Raw genomic sequence first — 22,730 nt, forward strand, 5'->3', positions numbered from 1 at the left:
TGGAGATGCAGGGTCCTGATGCAAAGAGAGTACAGTAGGATTCAGCTGCTCACTCCTTCCCCTGGCTGAGGGAGAGTGTGTGGTATGTGTGTGTGTGTGTGCGCGTGTGCCCTCTCCAGCGTTATCTCCAGACTGGGTTTATTGTTCTGTTATCATCAGCCTGAGGGCTAAGAAGTTGGTTAAAAGGTGAAGCCCTTGCTTCTCCCAGGGCTGGGCGGTGGACTCAGAAGCTGGGGGCTGCTGCTGTTCTGGATTGCCTGGGTCACCATCACTGAGCTTCCTGGGTGGGATTAGCACCCTGACAGGAGAGAACACAGAGCTCGAAGCTGTTGTGCAGACCCCAGAGCTGTCCCTCTCTCCAGCTGTGGGAGAGAAACGTGGGTGCGGGTGGTTTGTGAGCTTGGTCGAAGCTGAGCAGACTGAGTGTGACTGTGAACAGGTAGAGCCTGGGCAGTGCCACGGTCAGGGTCACGTTTGGGCCGTGTTGGGTCCCATTACAGCATTGTTGCATCAACCCAGAACTTGGTAAAATGTGGCTTCTTGGCCTGTGCCGCGACTCACTAGGCTAATCCTTCACCTGCGGCGCCGGCACCCCGGGTTCTAGTCCTAGTTGGGCGCCAGATTCTGTCCCGGTCGCTCCTCTTCTGGTCCAGCTCTCTGCTGTGGCCTGGGAGGGCAGTGGAGGATGGCCCAAGTCTTTGGGCCCTGCACCCACATGGGAGACCAGGAAGAAGCACCTGGTTCCTGACTTAAGATCAGCGCAGCGCACCGGCCGTAGCAGCCATTTGGGGGGTGAACCAATGGAAGGAAGACCTTTCTCTCTCTCTCACTGTCTAACTCTGCCTGTCAAAAAAAAAAAAAAAAAAAGTGGCTTCTTAGAGATTTTAAAACACACGGGGGAGTGGGGACAGCACAGGGTTTTTAGGGCAGCGAAGTGACTCAGAACTGAGATGGTGGCTTCAGGATGTGACCCGTCTGTCCATGCCCATAGACCAGAAGGCCAAGTGGGAGCCCTGGGGGAAACGCGGGCTGAATGACGGTGATGTCAGTGTGGGAACCGCTCTGGCAGGGTGTGCTTGTGTGTGTATGTGTGTGCGTGCATGCATGCGTGTGGAGGGGACAGGAGTGCATGGAAATGCCACACTTTCCACTCCGTTTTGCTAGCACCTAAAACTGATTTTTTTAAAAAGGTGTATTTATTTATTTATTTGGGAGGCAGAATGACAGAAAAAGAGACAGACAGATACACACATACACACACAGATATTTCTCCACTGGTTCACTCTGCAAATGGCCATAACTGCTGGGACTGGACCAAAGCCAGGAGCTCCATCCTGGTCTCCCTCATGAGTGAAGGGGCCCAAGCATTTGGGCCATCATCTGCTGCCTTCTCCAGGTGCAGTAGCTGGATTGGAAACTGAGCAGTTGGGACTTGAACCTGTGCTATGACATGGGATAATGGTATAACAGACGGTGGCTTAGCCTGCAGCATCACAATACTGGCCCCTCTAAAACTGCTTTTTTTTTTTTTTTTTTGGTAGAAAAAATATTTATTTATTTATTTGAAAGAGTTACACAGAGAAGGAGAGGCCTTCATCCGCTGGTTCACTCTCCAAATAGCTGCAACGGCTGGAACTGTGCCGATCTAAAGCCAGGAGCCAGGAGCTTCCTCCAGGTCTCTCATGCGGGTGCAGGGGCCCCAAAACTTAGGCCAGCTTCTACTGCTTTCCTAGGCCATAGCAGAAAACTGGATCGGAAGTGGAGCAGCCAGGACTTCAACCGGCGCCCATATGGGATGCTGGCACCACAGGTGTCGGCTTTACCTGCTATACCACAGTGCCGGCCCCCTAAAACCACTTTTTAATAACAAAGTCTTTAGGCCCACATTGTAGCATAGTACTGTCTGTGACACTGGCATCCCAAATGGAAGAAGTTCCTGATTCCTGGCTTCCACCTAGCCCGGCCCTGGCTGTTAAGCCCATCTGGGGAGTGAACCAGCAGATCGAAGAACTCTCTCTTCCTCTCTGTAATTCTACCTTTCAAATAAATGATAAATAGATACACCTTTAACAACAATAACAACAGTTTGTTTAAAAAAAGAATTTCATGTTGTTTGCTTGTTTGTTTTTGATTATAATGGCAGTTAGGAGATGCACATGTGTCTCGCATTCCGTTTCTCTGGGACAGGAGCTGAGGTGCATGTCCGGCCTCAGCACAGCCCTGCAGTGCAGCCCATGTGGTCACGGGGCTTTCTAGACAGGCTCTGGAGGCCGCGGGACACCTAGGGGCAGCCCGTGGAAGGGAGTGTGCTCTGTGAGGGGAATTCAGGTCTCTGTTTAAGAACTGTCTGTGCTGACCAGGACCCCATCTGAGAGGGACTCGATGCATTAGGGACCAAGAAAAGAGGTTGTTGATGTCTTTTGGTTTGTTTGTTTGTTTATTACTTGTTTGAAAGGCAGAATGAAAGGGAGGGTGAGCTCTTCCATCTGCTGGTTCACTCCCTAAATGCCCCCAACAGCTGGGACTGTGCTAGGCCAAAGCCGGGAGCCAGATACTCCATGAAGGTCTCCTGTGTGGGTAGCAGGAACCCGGATACTTGGGACATCACCCGTTCCCTCCCACAGTGCCGTATCAGCAGCAGAGACAGACAGAACTCTGATATAGGGTGCAGGTGTCCCAGACAGTGGCCCGACCCCACCTCCGCTTATTCGTGAGGATGGGCTGGGATTGCAGCCTTGACTTGGAGCCCAGATCCCTGGCTCCCAGGGCCACAGGCTGAGATGCACTGCGCCGCTTCTCGGAGAGCCGAGTGGAAGGTGAGGGGTTCCTTTTCTCCCACACAGTTAATTTTTTAAAAATATTTATTTATTTGAAAGTCAGAGTTACACAGGGAGAGGAGAGAGAGAGATAGAGAGAGGTCTTCCATCTGCTGGTTCACTCCCCAGTTGGCTGGGGGGGGGGGTCTTCCATCCGCTGGTTCACTCCTCAATTGGCCGCAATGGCTGGAGCTGCGCTGATCTGAAGCCAGGAATCAGGATCCTCCTCCGGGTCTCCCATGCAGGTGCAGGGGCCCAAGCACTTGGGCCATCTTCTACTCTTCTACTGCTTTGCCAGGTCATAGCAGAGAGCTGGATTGGAAGTGGAGCAGCTGGGTCTCGAACTGGTGCCCATATGGGATGCCAGCGCTTCAGGCCAGGGTGTTAACCCGCTGAGCCACAGTGTCAGCCCCCACCACACAGTTCATTTTTAAGAGCACATTTGGATTCAGTAGCAAGTGCAGAGTTCCCCTAGACCCTTCTCCCCTTGTAGCCCCTGCTGTGAGCACCCCTCACCAGGTGGTGCAGCTGTTACCGTGGTGGTCTTTACTTTTTTTTTTTTTTAAAGATTTATTTATTTATTTGAAAGGCAGAGTTAAGAGAGGCAGAGGCGGAGAGAGAGAGAGAGAGAGAGAGAGAGAGAGAGAGAGAGGTCTTCCATTTCTTGGTTCACTCACCAAATGGCCGCAATGGCCAGAGCTGAGCTGATCCGAAGCCAGGAGCCAGGAGCCTCTTCTGGGTCTACCGTGGTTTCTTTTAAGTCCGCTCTTGCTCTTGTGCATATGTGTGGGTCTGGACAGAGGCTTGCTGATGTGCGTCTGCCATTAGAGTGTTCTGGAGGATCATGCCCCCGTCCTCAGGATCCACCTGTGTGTCCCTCTCTACCCCTGGTTTTTGGCTTTTCATTTCAGAGTGTGGAATAATTTTCTACCTGTAGAAAACTTGCAAAGATCGTGCAGAGCCCAGCTTCTGCTTAGCCTCACCTGATCCCAAGCACATTTGTCAGACTAGAAGCTGGCAGTGGACTGTGAGTGTCCACTGAGCTGGACGATGCGGCTGGTGCCAGGCTGCTGACTGAGGTCCTGTGTCCCCACAGCCAGCCTAGGATCCCACGCCTGCATAAATACCGTCGATCGTCATGAATTCTGTGGTCTGCTCTCTTACTTCCAGTTGGTTCTGTGAGCATGCATGGGAGTGTGCAAGTTCTTTGAGAATGTGTATGTGAAGTGTGTGTGTGAGTGTGTATGTGTGTGTGTGTGTGTGTGTGAAGCCTAGTGGCCTTGGACATACACCTGAGGGTCCTGAAGCTGCCGTTACAGGAGCCTGTCTGGCGTGCTGTGAGAGGAGTGATCACGGGCAGCTGGCTGTGTCCCATGTCCAGCTGTGCCTTCCCAGCCGCTCTGTCCTCTGCCCGTGTTCTCTGAGGAAGCCCTGGGGGCCTGCCTCAGGTGTTTCACTTCCTTTCTCTAGCTGGTGCCTGAGATGCCTTCCCAGCATACTTTCCGGGAGAGTTAGCCGCTGGTCTGCAGGCTTCTGCGGCTGTTCGGTGTGTGCCTGGTGGCATAAGAGTGGCCAGCACCCGCAGGAGTGCATGGAGAGGCCACCATTGCCCGCCTGGCTCCGGGGAGGCCCTTGGTCTCCAGCTGGAAGCCTTGGCCATGTCCTTTTGGGCGGGTTTTACACCAGAGTTTTCAATACCAGCTGTTGCCACTGGTGCCCTCGTGAACACCTCAGACTGTGGCGGTGGTCTCCACAGAGGCTGGGGAGGCTGCCTGTCGCAGGCTGTGCTGGTGCCACCCCAGAGATGAGTGCCCTCACCCACACCCCTGCGGGCACTGCATGGCTCTTAGCACAGCACACCTGGCTGCTTCCTACCCCAGGGCTCTGCCTGGCTACTGGCTCCCAGCCTTACCCCGACCCCCGAATGGCAGCCACTCACAGGACCCCTCAGGCTTCCCTGGGCACCATCTACAGCTATGGTAACAGCAGTGCTTCCTCAGCCCTCTTGGTACCATGCCTGCTGGACTCTGTCCCTGGTCCTTATCTCACCTGGACTGGACACTGGTGTTTTCTGGTGTTACAGAGAAACTGAGGCACTGGTGCCAGGCAGCTCCCCCCACTCTGCCCCACCCCGTGACCATACTGCTGCTCGGTCATCTTGTTGGCTGTCCAGGTCCTTCGCTGGCCTCTTCTCCCAGCTCAGCCTCAGTGTCTGCCCTGGGGGTGCTGGGACTTTGTGTCAGTGGTCATCATCACAGCTGGGAGATCGCTAGGGTTTGTGGGAGCCTTTGGGGGTGGGAGATACTGCCCAGCAGGCATCTGTGTGCCTGACCCAGGCTGGGAGTCAGCCAAGATGCCCTCATCCTCCTCACACGCGGCATTGCCTCGCTGGCTGCCGCGAGCAGTTTTCCCAGCGACAGAATTGTGGTGGTCACGATGGTGCCCCCTCATCTGCCACTTGCTTTCTGTGGTTTGAGGACATGTGGCTGCTGACAAAAACAGTCCAATGAGACACTTCAGAAATAGCTGATGAGTTCAAATAATCGTTATTGTAGTATATGGTTATAATTGTTCCATGTTGGTGTCAGCTGTGGCTATGCCTGCTTATAAACTTTATCATAGGTGTGTGTACATACAGGAGAACATGCAGCAGATGCGGGATTTGGTGCTACCCACGGTTTTAGGCAGCCACTGAGGGTCTTGTAACGGATCTCCTGCAGATGAGAGGTGATCACGTTATTTTTGCATCTTAGGGTGGCTTCGGGCAGTGCCCATGTGTTGAACCCTAATGCTGTTTCTGGGTGTAAGCCTCCCGCAGGAGTTGCTCCATGGGGACCGTGGGCTGAGACCCATGCCCTATGGTGCTCACGTCGGAGGGGCTTCACCTGTGCTGTGATTTTCCTCGGCTGTGAAGCTGGTGTGAGGCTGCTCATTCACCTGGTTTCTGGGCTTGGGTCTGGGATGGAGCCCCAGGTGGGGAGCTGCCCACGGGCCCAGCTATGCCTTGCAGGAGGGTGAGTTCCCGTATTCTTGCTGCAGGTCATCCACCCGGCCGGAGGTGGCCAGCATAGAGCCCCTGGGCCCCAGCGAGCACCAGTGCTCCCAGAAGGCAGTGGTGCAGGCCCGCCTGACCCAACCTGCCCGCCTGACCAGCATCATCTTCGCAGAGGACATCAGTAAGGGCTTTGTGTGAGCCATTCATGTGGGTTCCCCCTCGTGGAGCCTGCCTTTCTGAATTGTTTGTTACCCCAAAAGTCTGAACACCTACACACTCAAAATGAGGAAAGTGGCCCCAGTCTAGGGAACTCACCCTTTCCCTTCCCCATCTTTAGTTGCCATATCTTGGGTGTAAAATAATCAGAGACTGTGTGATGTCCTACCGAGCATCCGCCCCACCCACTGTGCGCTGAATGTGTTCAGTCTACTGTGGGGTTATTTTGAATGTTCAGTGGTACTCCTCAGAGGAGGTTGTCCTGTAAGCATTCCCTTGTCTTGGGCAGTTAGATCGTCTTTGCATGTTTGTGCCAGTGTTGTATCTAAAAGTAAATGTTCTGGGGGTGGGAGTTAAGATGCTGCCTGGCATGCCCGCATCCCATATCAAAGTGCCTAGGTTTAGTCCCAGCTCTGCTTCTGATCCAGGTTCCTGCTACTGTGCACCTGGGAGGCGGCAGGTGGCTCATGTACTTGGATTCCTGACATCATGTGAGATACCCAGATGGAGTTCTGGTTCCTAGCTTGGCCTGGTCCAGCCCTGACTGTTTTGGGGAATGAGCTAGTGGAGTCCAAGAAGATCTCTGTGTCTCTTTGCCTTTCAAATACAATGAAAATTAAATAAAGTGAACATTTTTTATACAGAGAACAATTTGGGGTTCTTCTGGGCTGTTTCCTTACCAGGAAGGATGCCCAGTTTTCCTGGGTCCCAACAGATGGGTACCATTAATGCTTTGATCCACAGGGGCCGCACAGCATTAACAGGGCACAGCATTTTTCTGTGTGGCTGGAGAACGGCTAGAGCGATTTTGTGTTGCACGCTGCCACCCAGGAAATGTCATCCACGTCCCTTATTCCTGGAGCAGCCCTAAATAGTCTGTATGTCCACGCCCCCTCCCATGGTGAAGTCACCAGCAGTGTCATTCCTGCTCTCCATGTAGGGACAGGACTTCCCTGGCTCATCACACTGTCAGCCTTGTTCAACTCCATGGTCACACCTTGAACAAACTGACAGTTTTCTAGTGGTGAGTTTGTTTGTTTGTTTGCTTTATTTTGTTTGTTTTCCCACACACCCTTCAGTGCTAGCGTTCAAGCTGGAGAAGAGGAGACAGGCCAGGAAAATGCCCCCAAGGCCCTCCCTTCCCTGAGGTCCCAGTTAGCTCCCAGGAGGGCTCTTCCAGGCAGTGGTTTGGGCTTGGCTTCTACAGGGGAACTGAGTTCTTTACCCGTGGCGGTGGTAGTGATGGTGATGTGTTGCTGGTTGCCATAGTCACTGCCAGAGCATAGGACCACCGGGCCTGCTGCAGGGTCCTAGAGGTGGGCGTGGGCCGGGCGCTGTCCTCAGTGCTGACCATCCCTTCCCACCCCTGCAGCCACGGGGCAGGTGCTGCGCTGCGATGCCATCGTGGACCTCATCCATGGCATTCAGATCGTCTCCACCACCCGCGAACTCTACCTGGAAGACTCCCCTCTGGAGCTGAAGATCCAGGCACTGGACTCAGAAGGTGAGGACGTCCCCTCCCCGCCCACCAGTGTCCTCCTCAGTGACTGTGGCCTCTCTGTCGGGCTGTCCTCCTGCATCCATCCCTGCTGTGCCCACCGTGGGCTCCTGCAGGCAGGGACCTGGAGTTGGTGCCAGAAGTTGAAGAGGCGGAAACTGCCTCTGAGGTGGGTCCTATGCCCTCGGTGGCATCGAGCCCAGCCTGCTGCTCCTGCTCAGGTGCCTGTGCGCAGGGCTACGGCAGATGCCGGAGGCAGACCTGACCCTGTTCCGTGGCGGCAGTCCTTGGGAAGCTGACGTTCTGCACAGTGATTGGAAGCAGGAAGAGCTGGCTGGTGACCACACTCAGCTTCCTGGTACAGGCCAGTGCCCTGGCCAGGAGCACTGTTTCCTTCTTCACGTCACCAGAGGCCTCTGTGGTGCTGGGCAGACTGCCTTGGCTGCACCGTGACCTTGGTCAAGAGGGTCAGAGTGGGGCTGGTGTTGTGGCGCAGTGGGGTTAATCTGACCACAGTGCCGGCATCTGAAATGAGCACCGGTGCCAACTGCTCTCCAAAGCAGTTGTGCCATTTTAAGCTCCCGCCAGCCAGGAATGCGGTGCCAGTGACCGTGAGTCCTACGCATGCCACTGTCCGTCTCTTTTTAGTCGGGTTAAGCTTTTGGTTCATATAATCAGGTCATTTTTGAGTTACTTTTTCCCCCGAGTGTGTGACCTTACTCCTTGGGCAGTCAGCAGAGATGTCAGGAGTAGGAGGGTGGCTGCCCCTGGCCCTTGAGGACCCAGGCCTGCTTCACCCATAGGCTTGCTTCTTAGGAAGACAGATTATTTTGCTCAAATGCTTTGATTTGTGAGAAACCACAGAATTTTGTTTGCTCTGAATCCTCAGAAAGAGAGATTCTCTCAGAGAGAGAGAGAGAGAGAGAGAGAGAGAGAGAATCTTCCATCTGCTGACCCACTACCCAAGTGGCTGCAATAGCTGGGCCAGGCTGAAACCAGGAACTTCATCCATTGGGTGGCAGGGGTGCAAACACTTGGGCCATCTTCTCCTTCTTTCCCCAGGCCATTAACGTAACTGGATTGGAAGTAGAACAGCCAGGGTGCAAACTAGAGCCCTTATGGGATGCCAGCATTGCAGGCTTGACTTGCTATGCCATAACGCCAGCCCCTGCATGTGGTGTTACTTAACATTGGGCCCAAGGCCCCCTGAAGGCCAGCCAGGCCCTTAGAGCTCAGGCTGTCTGAACCTGGCTCCCTGCTCTCACTCTGGGGCTCCAGGAGCCTCATAGTCAAGGTTAAGAACAGTTGGGTGAGGCTGGAGAGTCCGGGATGCTGCCCCTCATCCCTCAGCATCTAGTCCTGCCCTGGGAGGGATGGTGCGCACTTCTCGGGCAGTGTGACTGGTTCCTGCCACTCTGCATCTGCCATGAGCAGTGCAAGGCAGGGACAGACAGCCCTGGGTTCCAGTCCAGCTTAGCCCCTCCCAGTCACCTGACTGTGAGCACGTGGCTTCCTGTCTGTCTGCCTTGGTTTCTTCTTCCTGCAGCAGAGGCCTTGGCACCTGTTTACAAGGGAGGTGCTGCACAAGACTCTCCTGAGTGAGACACTCCCGACTCCTCTGCCCGTGGTCCTGGGCACTGGACCCTGTCACATTTCTGTCTGCCCCTCCAGGGAACACCTTCAGCACCCTGGCAGGGCTGGTCTTCGACTGGACCATCGTGAAGGACCCAGAGGCAAATGGGTTCTCGGACTCCCACAATGCACTGCGGTAAGAGGGGGAAGCTGGAAGAGGGGGTCCGGGGATCCCTGGTGGGGCTGGGGGCTCTTGTCCTTGTCCGCAAGGGGCTTGGGCTGCCTGCCTGCATTCCAGTGACTTAGAGGGAGTTTTTGTCTCAAAGGGTTGTACCAGCACCTGGACCTGGGGTTTGTCTCATGGGCAGCTGGCACAGGTCACCGGAGGTCTTGGGGGCATACGGGTCATGTGTGTGGCCCCCCGAGAGCAGTACTTCAGGAGGCAGGTGTCGGCCAGAGGGATGGGCAGCAGGGACAGCTGCTGCCCAGGCTGCTTGGACAGTTCAGTCCTGAGCTGTGCTGTGGCTTCCCTGTGCTCTGAAGCTGGGCAGGAAGTGGCTGTCCAGGTGGATGGCGCACAAGGTAGAGTTGTCATCACAGTGGGACGCTTCCTCAGCCAGGGCTCCTATGGAACCATTATCCCAGTGTCCTGCGTCTTCTGGTGCCTCATTAAATACCTTTTAAAACATTGTTTCACTTGTTTATTTTCATTTTAGTTGAAAGGCAGAGACAGAGATGGACAGATAGAAATAGACAGATGCCAACCCCGAGCCAGGATCCCGGAATTTAATCTACATCTCCCACATGGGTGGCAGGGACTCAGTACAGGAGCCATCACCGCTGCCTCCCAGCGTGTGCATCCGCAGGGAGTTGGACTCGGAGCAGAGCCGAGTCTGGAGCCTAGGCACTCTGCAATGGGAGGCGGCTGTCCCAAGCCCCACGTTGACAGCTCCATTGAGTGTCCACCCCCATTTAATAAGGTGTTAAGGAGCGGAGTCCTTTTGGGGGAGGACAAATTACTATTTTTTTGAATTTTGTCACAATTTTGGGCCCCCACAGTGCAGTTATAAAGTTGTGAAGGGAACCTGGAGGCTGTAGTCTGCCCATCTCAGCCAAGCTTTGCCAAGTGTTACCATTTTGTCCTCTGGCACAGAAACTCAGGCCAGAGTCCCATCAGCTTGGTCTCTGTTGGCCTGGGTCGGTCTTTGGGGCTGAGGTGCCCAGGTGACATCAGGGACCCGAGCACTCTGGGTGGTGACAATGCAGGTGTTTGGTAGCACGTGCCTCCCTTTGGTTTACCTTCTGTCCCCTTGTGACTGGACTCAGAACCTTGTGTCTTTGGCAAGAGTGTCACTGTGGTGACAGTTGGTGTCTACCCACCTGCCTCGTACTATGGCCCCACTGGACCTGCTATTGAGGGTGGTCCCTAGTCACTTGGGTGGGGTGTGTCTGTCAGGGTTCTCTCCATGAGGCCACTTTTTCACCCCACTGGTTAGGACTGCTTGAGCTGTCCTTCTCTAGTCCCGCAGTGGCTGTAGGAGGGGCCAGGCACCTGGCCCGGCCTCGTGCACTAACGGCTGAGTCCAGGGCAGATGTCCCCGTGTCCTGACACTCTGTGAGTCGAGTCGCACTCGGGTTGAGAGCTCTGAGGGGCTGGGACCCTCATCCTCTGTCTGTGTCCTGGACCAGATCTGGAGTTGCTGGTTTTGTAAAGCCAGAAATAGGGCTTCAGAGTCTGAGAGACCCAGATTCCAATCCTGGCCCTGACGCTTCCTGCCTGGGCCCTTGGTCAAGGAACCTAATGTGTCTGAGACTCCTCTTTCCCCATATCTGGCTTGTAAAACAGAGGAAGAGAAGAGAGCCCCGTGCCCTCCTCTGAGGGACACCGGGCAAGCTGACGTGTGCTCGGGATCCCTCCCTGGGACCAGGGTATGCTTGATGCTCTAGGAATGCTGGCTGCCGGCTGAGGTGAGCCCCGCGCTGGCTTCCCAGCAGCGCCCTGTGAGCTGAATGCTGACCGCAGTCCAAGGTGCCAAGGCAGCTTGGAGCTGGTTGTCCTGGTTCTTTCTTAAATGTAGCACGTGACACCCGCTACAACTGGGCGAGGAAATCAATCACAGTGCCCGCCAGCCTTGCGGAGAAGGGATGTGTGTCTGACAGATCGTCCTGTGTGGGCTGGAGGGAGAGCCTGGGGAGGGCTAGTCCAGCCAGCCTCATTTACAGCACACACCTGGCCGGGGCCCACTGCATCTCCAGCTCCTCCCTCGGGCTCTGGTGGGCTACCGATGCTGCTTTGGCTGGGTCTTGGGGTCTTGGGCCTTGGGCCTGCCGCCTGACTTCTGTGGGCCTCACTTCCCATTTGGACTGAGTGCTCTCCCAGTCCAGTGTTTAGCATCACGTGTAGGTTGAGGAAATGCAGATTTGTAGGCCTCTTGTGCACAGAGGCTGGACCGGATCAAAGAGTTTGCATTTTTCACAAAGACACAGGCAATTCTGATGCAGGAAGTTGTAGGGACCTGTGTCTCAGTGCCACTGGCAAAGAGGATGCTACTGATTTTGGCTCCTGGCAGCCAGCAGGAGGCATTGGTGGCTGATGGTTGTCTTTGGTTAGGTGTGACGAATGCCGTAGACCGTCTGTTCCTCTTCCAGAATCCTAACGTTCTTGGAGTCCACATACATACCTCCTTCCTACATCTCGGAGATGGAGAAGGTGGCCAAGCAGGGAGACACCATCCTGGTGTCTGGGATGAAGACGGGGAGCTCCAAGCTCAAGGCTCGCATCCAGGAGGCCGTGTACAAGGTGGGCCTCTGGGGGTGGCATCAGGTGCCTGCTGCTCGCACCTGTGGACAAGGGGACTCACGGGAAGGCCTTCAGGTGTTTTTCTTGGTTTGCTTTGCTCCACGACTTGGGGAGAGGTGGTTGAGGCGTCAGAGGGCACCGTCCTTAACTTATCTGTAAGTGCGGAAGCTCGTGCGACATTACTCTTGGTGCAGAGCGAGAGCCACGGGGCCATGGAGGAGGCCGGCAGGAGCGCACAGAGAGAAGAGCTGCATAGCAGCTGTTGTCTCCGTCAGACAGTGTCTGCCTTCCTGCCAGCAGGAGCCATTTGTTTAGCCCTCAGTTTTCTGCCACTCATAGGGCTACCAAGTAGCCCCAAGAGAGTTTTAAGATTCAGGCCCCTGACAACCCTGCAACCCTGGAGGGTCTGCCAGACAGGACACTCGACGGTCCCTCTCCCATCTCACAGTCCTCCTGAGGAGGGGGTCCTAGGTAGGAGGAGGGGCTAGGGGTCAACAGAGACACGTACCTCTCCCTGTTTTCAGGAAGGCTGGGGCTGCCCAACCTCCCTGGACTCAGGCTTATGTGGGGAGAGAACCTGAGCTCCACGTGGCCTCAGCATCCACTGAGATCATGCCTGGCTCTGCCCTCTCCTTTTTGTTCACTTAAAACGGAGATAGCACACACATAATGGAATGAGATGCTCGTGAGCTTTTTGGCAGTGGCCATGGCTTGCACACCTACCACACCTGCAGGGTCCCCCCTGGGACTTCTGGGGCCTGCAGGTGTGCGGTTGTGAGTGCTATCTTTTCTCTTCACTTTCAACCTTGGAACAAACACACTAAAAGGTTAACCTCCCCTTGCCCCCACCCCCACGCTCTGATCCCACCTCACCTTTGCTGCCCTCTGCTTCGTGCAAGCATGTGCGCCCTGCGGAAGTCAGGCTGCTGATTCTGGAGAACATCCTTCTGAACCCAGCTTACGACGTCTACCTGATGGTGGGGACCTCCATCCACTACAAGGTGCAGAAGATCAGGCAAGGCAAGATCATAGGTGTGTCCATGACCTGGGCATCATGGCAGATGTTCCCTCCTCTTTACATATTAAAAAAAAAAAAAACCTTATTTGAGAGGCTGGGGGCGGATGCAGAGAAAAAGAGTTGGCTCCAAAAATCTGTTACTCATTCAAAGAAGTCTGAACAGCGAGGGATCTAGTGCTGCACAGAAGCAGGGTTGTTTTATGGGGCAGCTGAGTGATTTTATGATACTTGTCCTGGGTGCGTTATCAGCAAGGCTCACCGCCCCGCCCCATGTGGCTGGGCTTCCCTTAATTAGAGGTGAGGAAACTGGGTATGAGCCCTCACTGGGCTCATGAGCGTACGCATTGCTGGGGCCTGCACCAAGCTTTCTTCAGTAGCTGCTGCGGGCCTGGGGCCATGCTGCAGGACTCACTGGGGGACCATGGGGTAGCCCAGGCTGGGAGACAGGCCTCTTGCTTGTTTTAGCCAAAACCCTGCCTCCAGCAGCCTTGACCCTGACCCCTGCCTTTGCCAGTCCCTCAGCTGGGACCCAGAATGGAGTGATAAGCAGGGATGTTGCCTGCAGTTCCCCGTGTCCCCTTCTCTCTTGCTGGAGGAGGCTCGGAGGTGGCCACACCTACAGGGTCAGCGTGTGAGTGACAGGTTGTGGACCTGGGAGAGGGATGAGGAGGTAGAGGCTCTTGAGGTGGAATCCCAGCTCTGCTCCCCCACCCCGCTGCGGGACCCTGAGCAGCTTTCTCTTGGTTTTCCTCCATCCACCGTCTGGAGGTGGGCGTCAGTAGCATCTGCTCCCAGGGTTGCTGAGTTGAGGCCGAGGTGAGGAGTTACCGACAGCAGCATGGTGTTGAGGCGTCCCGGGGCCCTGGTCAGCAGCCTCCATTTCTGTCCGCAGAGCCCCTGGCCTAAGATGGTGGCTTTGGAGAACTCATTGTTTTCCTGGGGCAGTGCTCCCCCTCCTGGCTCAGGCTGGGCAAACCCCTTTCCCGAGGCAGAGCACTGGACATGATGCAGAGCAGGGAGGCCCTGGGCGGGGGTGGTCAGGGTGGTAGCTGGGTCAGTTCTTTGCAGTGATTGGACCAGCAGGAGCCCATTGCCCAGAGCCTGTTTGGGGCCTCCTGGAGGGCGGACAGCTCCAGTGGGACCCAGCCCAGCCCCCTGGATGCAGAAGCAGAGTCCACTTGCTTCCGCAGTGGTGGGAATGAATGGTCTGAGCCTGTTCCCGGGCCAGAGGCTGTAGTGATTTTATTTTCTAACAGCTGAAGGGAGCCGCAAAAAATTAACAATTCTTGGGGTGTCACTTGTGTCCACAGGCGCGGAGAATCACATTAAACATTAATGCTTTGGGAAAAATTAAGCAGAAAAGGCCAGCAGCTGTGCTGGCAGCAGGGTCACACTCCCCTCCTCTCCCCCCTCTCTTGTTCTCTTGGGTCTCTGGGCACCCAGAACTCTCCATGCCCTCTGATCAGTATGAGCTGCAGCTTCAGAACAGCTTCCCCAGCCCTGAAGGAGACCTCACCCGGCCCGTGGCCGTGCTGGCCCAGGACACGTCGCTGGTTACCGCGGTGCAGCTGGGGCAGAGCAGCCTGGTCCTCGGCCACAGGAGTATCCTCTTTTTGGGCCTGCGTGCATCTACCTTTCAGAACCTGAGTTGTTGTTCTCCCGGCAAGCCAGGCAAGGCTAAAAATAGCCCCATTTCCCCACACGGTCTGCAAAGCAGGAAGCCCTGAGATAGCACTGTCGCCAAGCCGCGGGGCTCACCTCCGAGGGCGACTCACTGGCGAGGCTCCCAGGAACAGAGGCGGGAGCATCCTTCCTTGCCTCCAGAAGCCTCCGTGGTGCCTGCTGCCTCCTAGCAGAGGCTGCCCCAACACCAGCCTCCAGCTTGTGGATGGCCCACAGTCACTCAAGTGTGGTCACGGCCATTCTTCCAGAGCATCCCCACTGCAGATGGTGGGGCGGGGCCTTTGATTCTGAGTGGTGCCTTGGCACCCCCCCCCCCATGTGTCCTGTGCTTTCTTAGTGACACGGAGTCCACCTGAGCCACTCTGGAGCCTGCCCACTAGTCTCTCTGCTGTCTGTGTCTTGTCCCTTAATTAAGCATTCAGGTATCCGCATGCAGGGTGCTTCCCGGTTACCCAACAGCACCATCTACGTGGTGGAACCTGGCTACCTGGGTGAGTATGAGCCTCCTGGGCATTCCTTTGTACTTAGAGGAGTTGAAGAGCATGAGAGGAGAGCAACAGCATTGCGCCTGCAAAGGCCTACGTGCCCCCGCCTGGGGCTTTTCCCAGCCTACTCCTGGATGTGCAGAAGCAAGCAGAGGCCAGATCAGTCTGGCAGGAGGAAGAGAGCGGGGAGAGGTGTGGGATAGGAAGAGTGATGGCGAATTTGCACCCTGCTTTTTCTACCAAGGCTTCACCTGGGCCTGAGCATTGCTCGAGGTGTTTGGAGGATGGGGCACAGTGGTCCACTCAGCTACAGAGGGCCCCGAGGTGACATGACAATTGGCAGGTGCCTTGGCCAAGGAGGTGGGAGAGGCCCCTGAGAGGAGCGGAGGGGCTTGCAGCAGTGCGGGACATTGGGCACAGTCGGGCCACAGAGCTATGAAAGCAGCGGTGTGGGAGCCCGCCAGGGTACTTGCATCATCCCAGGTCACCATGGCAATGCTTCCTTCAGTCTGAGATGACTCTCCTGTTGAGTACACCCACGTAGTGCAGGTGACAGTGCATCTCCACTTGTCAGCACCCGGAGGGTGCAGACCCAAGGTGACAGTGGTGGCCTCTTGTCTTAGGAACTTAATTTGCTCAGAAAGGTTTCTCAGCACCTTCTGTCTGCCTGGCTTGTGCTGGGCACTGAGCTTACAAGGGAAGAAAGACAGGGTCCTCAACATGGGTAGGGCTGGGGTCAGGGGTGGGGGTTGGGACAGTGGGAACAGGTGGTGGCAGGGCACGGAATGTGCTCCTAGGTGTGGGAGGGGAGAGCGCACAGTGCCACGCTGTAGGGCCTACACCTGCTGGGGACAGCACTGAGCAGGCAGAGCAGGGGGATTCAGAGCATCACAGATGGGTCACAGATTCTAAGGGCCCTGGGCAGCTGGGGTATGAGGTCACCCCTGCAGCAGCTACGCTGTCTGGAAAGGAGGCCAAATTACGGAGCCTCCGGGAGGGTGGGTATGGGGTCTCCAGGTGGGGGTTGTGGGATGTCAGGTAGGTAGATGTGAGGTCCTTATGTGGGAAGATGTGGGGTCTCCAGGTGGGGGTTGTGGGGTGTCAGGTAGGTAGATGTGAGGTCCTTATGTGGGAAGATGTGGGGTCTCCAGGTGGGGGTTGTGGAGCCTTCAGACCTGTGGCACTTGATCCCGACCTCTTTCTCAGCCCTTGGGCCCTGAGGCCTGCACGCTCAGGCTCTCTGTTTGCCTGTCTTTAGGGTTCACCGTGCACCCTGGTGACAGGTGGGTGCTGGAGACTGGCCGCCTGTATGAAATCACTGTCGAAGTATTTGACAAGTCCAGCAACAAGGTCTACCTATCGGACGTGAGTGCCAGCCTGGGGCCTGGCGTGGTGAGGTGGCACTGTCTCCTGGGACAGCTGCCAGGCAAGCAGCGCCAAAGCAACTGGGGCCCCACACGGAGGGCCCTGGGCATCCTCTGCCTGCTGCTGGCACTCTGGGTCTGCATGGATGCTTTCTGTGGGGCCCTGGTGCATCTCCAGAGCCTGAGTCTGTGCAGCAGACCTCCCTGCAGGGTGGGGAGAGGCAGCCGAGGTGGCAGGGCTCACCGTGGTGAGGTAGAGCTCTCCCACTGCCCCCATCTCTTCAAGCCTAGGGTCCTGACACTGAGTCTTCGCCTCCCTCCTGCTGCAGAGGCCCAGGGTGCCCTTCCTGACGGCCTCCTGTGACCAGGGGACCGGGGCTCACCTCAGCTTTCCAGCCTGCAAAGAGCAGCAGGCAGAGACTGGGGAGATGGGAGGCATCTGGGCCTCTGTACTTGCAGGCAGTCCCCAGGGGCATCGTGTAAATACCAGGTCCTTCCTTGTGGCCTCTGAGGTTCGGTGAAGGGGGAGAGGCCCCCCAGGCTCCTTGGCAGAGGCTGCAGCTGTCCACACTGTGCTAAGCAAACATGGGGATCGTCACTATTGTGTGAAGTTAGCTCTGCGAGGTTTGGTGTCCTTGTGTCTGGTGGGGCCTTGTTGAGCCTCAGGGCCCAGGAAGGCTGCCGGAGGTTGGGAGCTGCCCGGAGAGCCAAAGCAGCAGTGCCAGGTCGTGGCTGTGCAGAGCCGGCGGAGTGGCCTAGGAGCTGTTCCCTGGCCTTGCCCAGCTGACTGCCTGCCTTCAGAGGTCCCTGAACCGCAGAGGGGACCTGGCTGCTGTTTCCGGGTGCCCTAGCTTCTTGGCCAAGTCCTGCTCTGCCGAGTTGCCCCAGAAGCACCTGTCTCCTGTCCTGCCTCACCTTTCAGAACATCCGAATTGAAGCCGTGCTTCCTGCCGAGTTCTTCGAGGTACTGTCATCATCCCAGAACGGCTCGCACCATCACGTCAGGGCCATTCGCAGCGGCCAGACGGCCATCAGCGCAGCCCTCACCTCTGTGGTGGACCAGGTGAGTGGGTGCCTCTCCTCATCTGGGCCTTTGGCCCTCAGCCTGCAAAGGTTGCCTCTTAGGGCAGAAATGTCCAAGGACAGGGCCCAGAGCCCCAGTGCACAGGAGCTCTGTGAATCCAGGGGATTCAGGGCTCTTCTGTTCCTAGGGGCCAGGCCAACCCTCTTGCTGCCATTTGCCCTGTGCCTTTCTGGAATGCAATAGAAACCCTTGTTTGGGGAAAGGGCTTGGTTTATGTGTGTCCAACTGGGCCCCAGCCAGAGCCACTAGCCAGAGCTAGTCTTTGTCTGTTTTGACTGCTCAGGTCCTCAGTCTTTTCCTAAATTTCTCCTATGTCTAGGGTTGATCAGTTCAGGTAGAAGCAGCGTTTCAGTGACTGGCACATGGACACAAGTGCCACGTTTTCCCAGCATACACCCCTGTAAGGGGCAGCAGGATGTCACAGAAAGGAGCTTTGGAGGGGGATGGGTACATGGCTTTTACACCCCACACCCTCAATTTCTCCCTCAGTCATCCTGCCCTGAGGGCTGGGTCACGCAGCATTTCCTTGAATTGTCACAGTGCCATGGAAAGCCAGCCCCTTAGAGGCCAATGAGGCTGTGGGCCGTCTGACTGGGGTTTTTTCCACTGTTCCATGTGCAGAACGTCACCCCTTGTGGCTCAATCCTCCTGGAAGGGCAGGGGCCCGAGTGGCTGGGACACACTGTGCTGATGACCTGGTTGTTGTGACAAGCTGTGCCCTCACCCTTGTAGGACGGAGGGGTCCACACGCTGCGGGTGCCCGTGTGGAACCAGCAGGAGGTGGACATTCATGTCCCCATCACCCTCAACCCCAGCATCTTGACGTTTCCCTGGCAACCAAAGACAGGCGCCTATCAGTACACAATCAAGGTAGGTGAGACCCCCACCCTGGGCGCAGTGCTTGGGGTGTCTCCGCGGCCTGTGGCTTTTCACCCATCTGCCACTTCTAATTTTCTCTCCAGTGGTGGGAGAAGATTTTAAATCAGAGGCATTGAGACTCCCGTCTTTCATGAAGTTTTCCTCACAGCAGTGTGTTTTGTTAACCAGGAAAACACTGAATGCCCAGCTGAAAAAAACAGAGCAAGGAAAGTTCAATAAATACTGGATAAATACTGGTATCCAGATCTGAGTTCCACTTGGCTTTGTTTTTCTAGAGTGTTGCTTTTAGAAAGTAGTATGAATCCACCTAGAGAAAAATCCAAAGTTCAAGGGAAGAACGTCGCCCACCCGGTCACACAGGTTCACCTTCCCCCATGGCGTGGGCCTGCAGGCACTGACTTCAGAGGGGCCCGAGCCTGTGTGGTCAGCGCAGTCGCCATCAGTCCTGCAGTCCTCCTGCACTGGTGATGGATGTCCTGCCTGTGTGCTGAGACTTCTCCCCTTCCTGGCTGTGGAGCTGCCCTGGGAGAAGGAGGGCCTGTTGCTTACTTTCTCGCAGGCAACTAGAAGTGGGCAGGGAGTGTGCCGGGGAGCTCGCTGCTGGCGGGGAAGCAGCCGCCTGCAGGTGGCTCTGCTTGGGTTTCTTCCCACTCCAGCCTGAGCTCTGGGCATTCCCACCAGGTAACGGGCTGCTGTCACAGAGTGAGTGTTTGTGTTTGTCAGCCATAAGGTCCCCGAAGTGTGAGGACCAGAAATGAGACAGGGAGGAGAGAGCAAGGGTAGAGGGAGCCTGTAGCCACGTGTTGGCTGATGTCACTGTTAAACGTGGGGCCATTGACCTTGTGTGTGTGTGTGTGTGTGTGAATGTTTAGATGTGAATGTGAGAAGGTGGGTGTGAATGGAGGGTGAGTGAGTTGGTGAGTGAGCAACTTGGTGAGTGGGTAAGTGGCAGTGTACGTGTGTGAGTGGGTGAGTGTGACTAGACGTGTATGAATGAGCAGTTGGGTCTGAACAAGTGAGCATGTGTGAGTGTAGATGTGAATGGGCAAGCGTTTGTGAGTGGGTGTGAGTAGCTGATCAAGTGTGAATGAGTGCACGTGAATTTGAATGGGTGAGGATGAGTAGGTGAGTGTGGCTGTGAGTGGGTGAGCACGTGAATGGGCATGCGTGTGAGTTTGGGAACGAGTCGGTGAGCGTGTGTGTAGGTGTGAATGGGTGAGTGTGGCTGTGAGCATGTGAATGGGTGTGCTGAGTTGGAGTGGATATGACTGAATGAGCTGGTTCCCTCTGGCTTGCTGATCCAGTGATGCTTTTCCTCCCCAGGCTCACGGTGGCAGTGGGAACTTCAGCTGGTCTTCATCCAACTCCGAGGTTGCCATGGTCACTGTCAAGGGTGTGATGACCACAGGTGGTGACACAGGACTCAGTATAATCCAGGCACATGATGTCCAAAACCCACTACATTTCGGCGAGATGAAGGTGAGAGCCTGGGGCCCGGGACAGCGCATGGGGGACCTCGAACTTTTGGCCCCCGGCCATCCTCCTCACCAGCCCTCAGACCTCATTCAGGAGCAGCCTGTGTCCAGTCCTTGGCGTTGGCAGTGTGAGTGCAGGGAGGAGGTCAGTCCCCAGCCCTGTCCCCTAAGGAGCTCACGGCCCTGTCAGCATGGTGGACACAATATCCCACTGCAGGTAGCAATGGGACCTGAGGGTCAGCACCCACAGTGAAGACATGTGAGCAACAAAGATCCTTTCTAGAAAGTTCCCCAGACCAGAAAGATACAAATCTCTAATACAAAGGGACAAAAATGAGTGGTGGGTTCTCAGGGAGAGAGGACCTGTAGGCCCGAGAGATAGGCCAGGGTCCCCTCTCCCTTCTCTCCTGCTCAGGTGCAAAGTCACCTGTTCCTGCCCTGTTCCGTGCACCTGGCTGGGAACCTCTCACGTAGCAGTAGCGGCAGGTGTGGTGGTCACCTGCAGCTGAGCCTCTGCCAGCCTCCCTCCCACCCAGGACCTCGACCCGTTACTCTGCCATCATCCCCTTTAATTCTTCATTTTGGGCAGAAATTGAAGCCCACACTGCATCATAGCCTTCTCTCCTAGTAGTTGGGTGCAGGTGGAGGTTATTCTAGTCTTACTGAGATGCATGTGTCCAAAGATGGGCCTATTTCTCGTATAAAGAACTATTGAGCCGGCGCCGCGGCTCAATAGGCTAATCCTCCGCCTTGCAGCGCCGGCACACTGGGTTCTAGTCCCGGTCGGGGCACTGGATTCTGTCCTGGTTGCCCCTCTTCCAGGCCAGCTCTCTGCTGTGGCCCGGGAGTGCAGTGGAGGATGGCCCAAGTGCTTGGGCCCTGCACCCCATGGGAGACCAGGAGAAGCACCTGGCTCCTGCCTTCTGATCAGCACGGTGCACTGGCCGTGGCAGCCATTGGAGGGTGAACCAACGGCAAAAGGAAGACCTTTCTCTCTGTCTCTCTCTCTCACTGTCCACTCTGCCTGTCAAAAAAGAACTATTGACAGGGGCCAGCACCGTGGCTCACTTGGTTAATCCTCCGCCTGTGGCGCCGGCATCCCATATTGGGTTCTAGTCCCGGTTGTTCCTCTTCCAGTCCAGCTCTCTGCTGTGGCCCGGGAAGGCAGTGGAGGATGGCCCAAGTGCTTGGGCCCTGCACCCGCACGGGAGACTAGGAGGAAGCACCTGGCTCCTGGCTTCGGATCAGCGCAGTGCTGGCCATAGCGGCCATTTGGGGGTGAACCCAAAAAAAAAAAAAAAGGACTATTGACAGAGGTCATGTAGATGAAACCTGGTTTTCCAGTATTGGGAAAATTGGGATCATGTGGTCCTCTCTCTCACGTCTTCCCTCTCAGTGCAAGTGCCGCCTGCCACCCATTGCTCTGAGGACGGTTCCTCAAGAGGCAGTGAGGCTCAAGGCTGGGACCCAGCTTCTGGGCCTGGCTGCAGGATTCACACTCAGACCTCCACTGCTGAAGTTTGGGAAGTTTCTGGCCGCCTTGTGCCAGGGTCTTGAAGGTGCAGTGGTGCTGCCCAGGAGGGGCCCGGGGGAAGGGGGCAGGGAGATAGCTGGGCACTGAGAAATGCTGCGCTGTGTACGGCTGCTCGCACAGAGGCCTCAGCAGGGACTGCCAGAGCAGTTCTGTCGGCATAAGCGTCAGCAGGTGCTGTTGATGTCTTTTCCTCATGCTCCCTTGCCACTTTGTCAGTGCACCAATCAGCTGTCCATTCAGAATGTCTCCAGACAGACCCACTCCTGCCCCCACCTCCCACCCAGCCAAGCTGCTGGCATCTCTTCCGGGGAATTCCCCACAGCCTCTGTGCTGGTCACCCGGCTGCTCATTTAATCAGAGACCAGAGGCAAGAGCACCTCTGAAGTCTCTCCAGCTCAGCCAGTGAGAACCCACGGCCTGGGCCCTGCATGGCCTGGCCCACTGCCTCTCCGACCCATGTCTTGCCACCCTCCTGCAAGCACCACATTTCAGCCACACTGGCCTCTTGACACTCCTCCCATGTGCTGAGTGGGTATGTGCCCCAGGACCTTTGCACAAATCACCCTTCCCTGGCACTGGTTACCCAGGTCTGAGCTCCAAGTTCACATCCCAGTAGAGGCCATTCTGGTGTCCCCGCTCCCAGCTCAGCCTTCTCCCCGACCTGTCTTCAGTGCACTGCACACTGAGGTTTTTATTACACTTGAACACCCGGCTGGACCTTTCCTGCTGTGCCTGCCTGAGCCCAGGCCATCCCCCCATTTCTCCAGGTGTATGTGATTGAGCCCAGCAGCATGGAGTTCGCCCCGTGCCAGGTGGAGGCGCGAGTTGGCCAGACCCTGGAGCTGCCCCTGAGGATCAACGGCCTGGTGCCCGGCGGGGCCAGCGAGGTGGTCACCCTGAGCGACTGCTCCCACTCGGACTTGACGGTGGAGGTGGAGAATCAGGGCGTGTTCCAGCCACTGCCAGGTGAACCTGCATTGCTGAGCGGGCGCTGGGCAGGAGGGTCGGCACCACGGGATCCTAAGCAGAGGACTGGGGCAGGGCAGGGGTGGGGCCTCAGCGTGGGGATGGCGTTTGTGCCCTGTCCTCCCACCAGACTCGCACGTCAGGTGCCTGTTCCAGGGCCTGGAACGCTGTAGGGCTCCGAACATGTTGGTGACGAGCATTTGCCTGGCCACGGCCACAGCCCCCTTGGGACCAGCCTGGCCCTGTCCTGAGCACATGGAGCTGTCTGCTTCTGCCCCCGTGGGAGGGTTTTGGCAGGCATGTGTGGGAGGCGGCTGGGCCAGGTCTGGGGTGAGCAGCACGCGT

The 22,730-nt window shown here is 56.3% G+C and overlaps 1 protein-coding gene across 3 annotated transcripts in view; it reads left to right on the top strand.

Moving 5' to 3' along the window:
• The window catches only part of NUP210 (nucleoporin 210), an 87,482-nt gene that overhangs the window by 15,149 nt on the left and 49,603 nt on the right, over positions 1 to 22,730 (top strand). The window contains exons 2-13 of one of the 3 annotated variants that reach the window (XM_062200603.1): positions 5,856 to 5,992; positions 7,400 to 7,531; positions 9,197 to 9,293; positions 11,747 to 11,897; positions 12,797 to 12,929; positions 14,359 to 14,517; positions 15,021 to 15,089; positions 16,342 to 16,448; positions 17,370 to 17,510; positions 18,264 to 18,401; positions 19,734 to 19,889; positions 22,187 to 22,385. In XM_062200603.1, coding sequence (XP_062056587.1) covers positions 5,856 to 5,992; positions 7,400 to 7,531; positions 9,197 to 9,293; positions 11,747 to 11,897; positions 12,797 to 12,929; positions 14,359 to 14,517; positions 15,021 to 15,089; positions 16,342 to 16,448; positions 17,370 to 17,510; positions 18,264 to 18,401; positions 19,734 to 19,889; positions 22,187 to 22,385 — 1,619 coding nt within the window. Of the gene's footprint in view, positions 1 to 5,855; positions 6,006 to 7,399; positions 7,532 to 9,196; positions 9,294 to 11,746; positions 11,898 to 12,796; positions 12,930 to 14,358; positions 14,518 to 15,020; positions 15,090 to 16,341; positions 16,449 to 17,369; positions 17,511 to 18,263; positions 18,402 to 19,733; positions 19,890 to 22,186; positions 22,386 to 22,730 lie in introns of all 3 variants that reach the window. The other 2 variants (XM_062200604.1, XM_062200605.1) reach the window with 2 other exon arrangements.

This window comes from Lepus europaeus, chromosome 9 (assembly GCF_033115175.1).
Source record: "Lepus europaeus isolate LE1 chromosome 9, mLepTim1.pri, whole genome shotgun sequence".
In the NCBI taxonomy this organism is placed as follows: domain Eukaryota; kingdom Metazoa; phylum Chordata; class Mammalia; order Lagomorpha; family Leporidae; genus Lepus; species Lepus europaeus.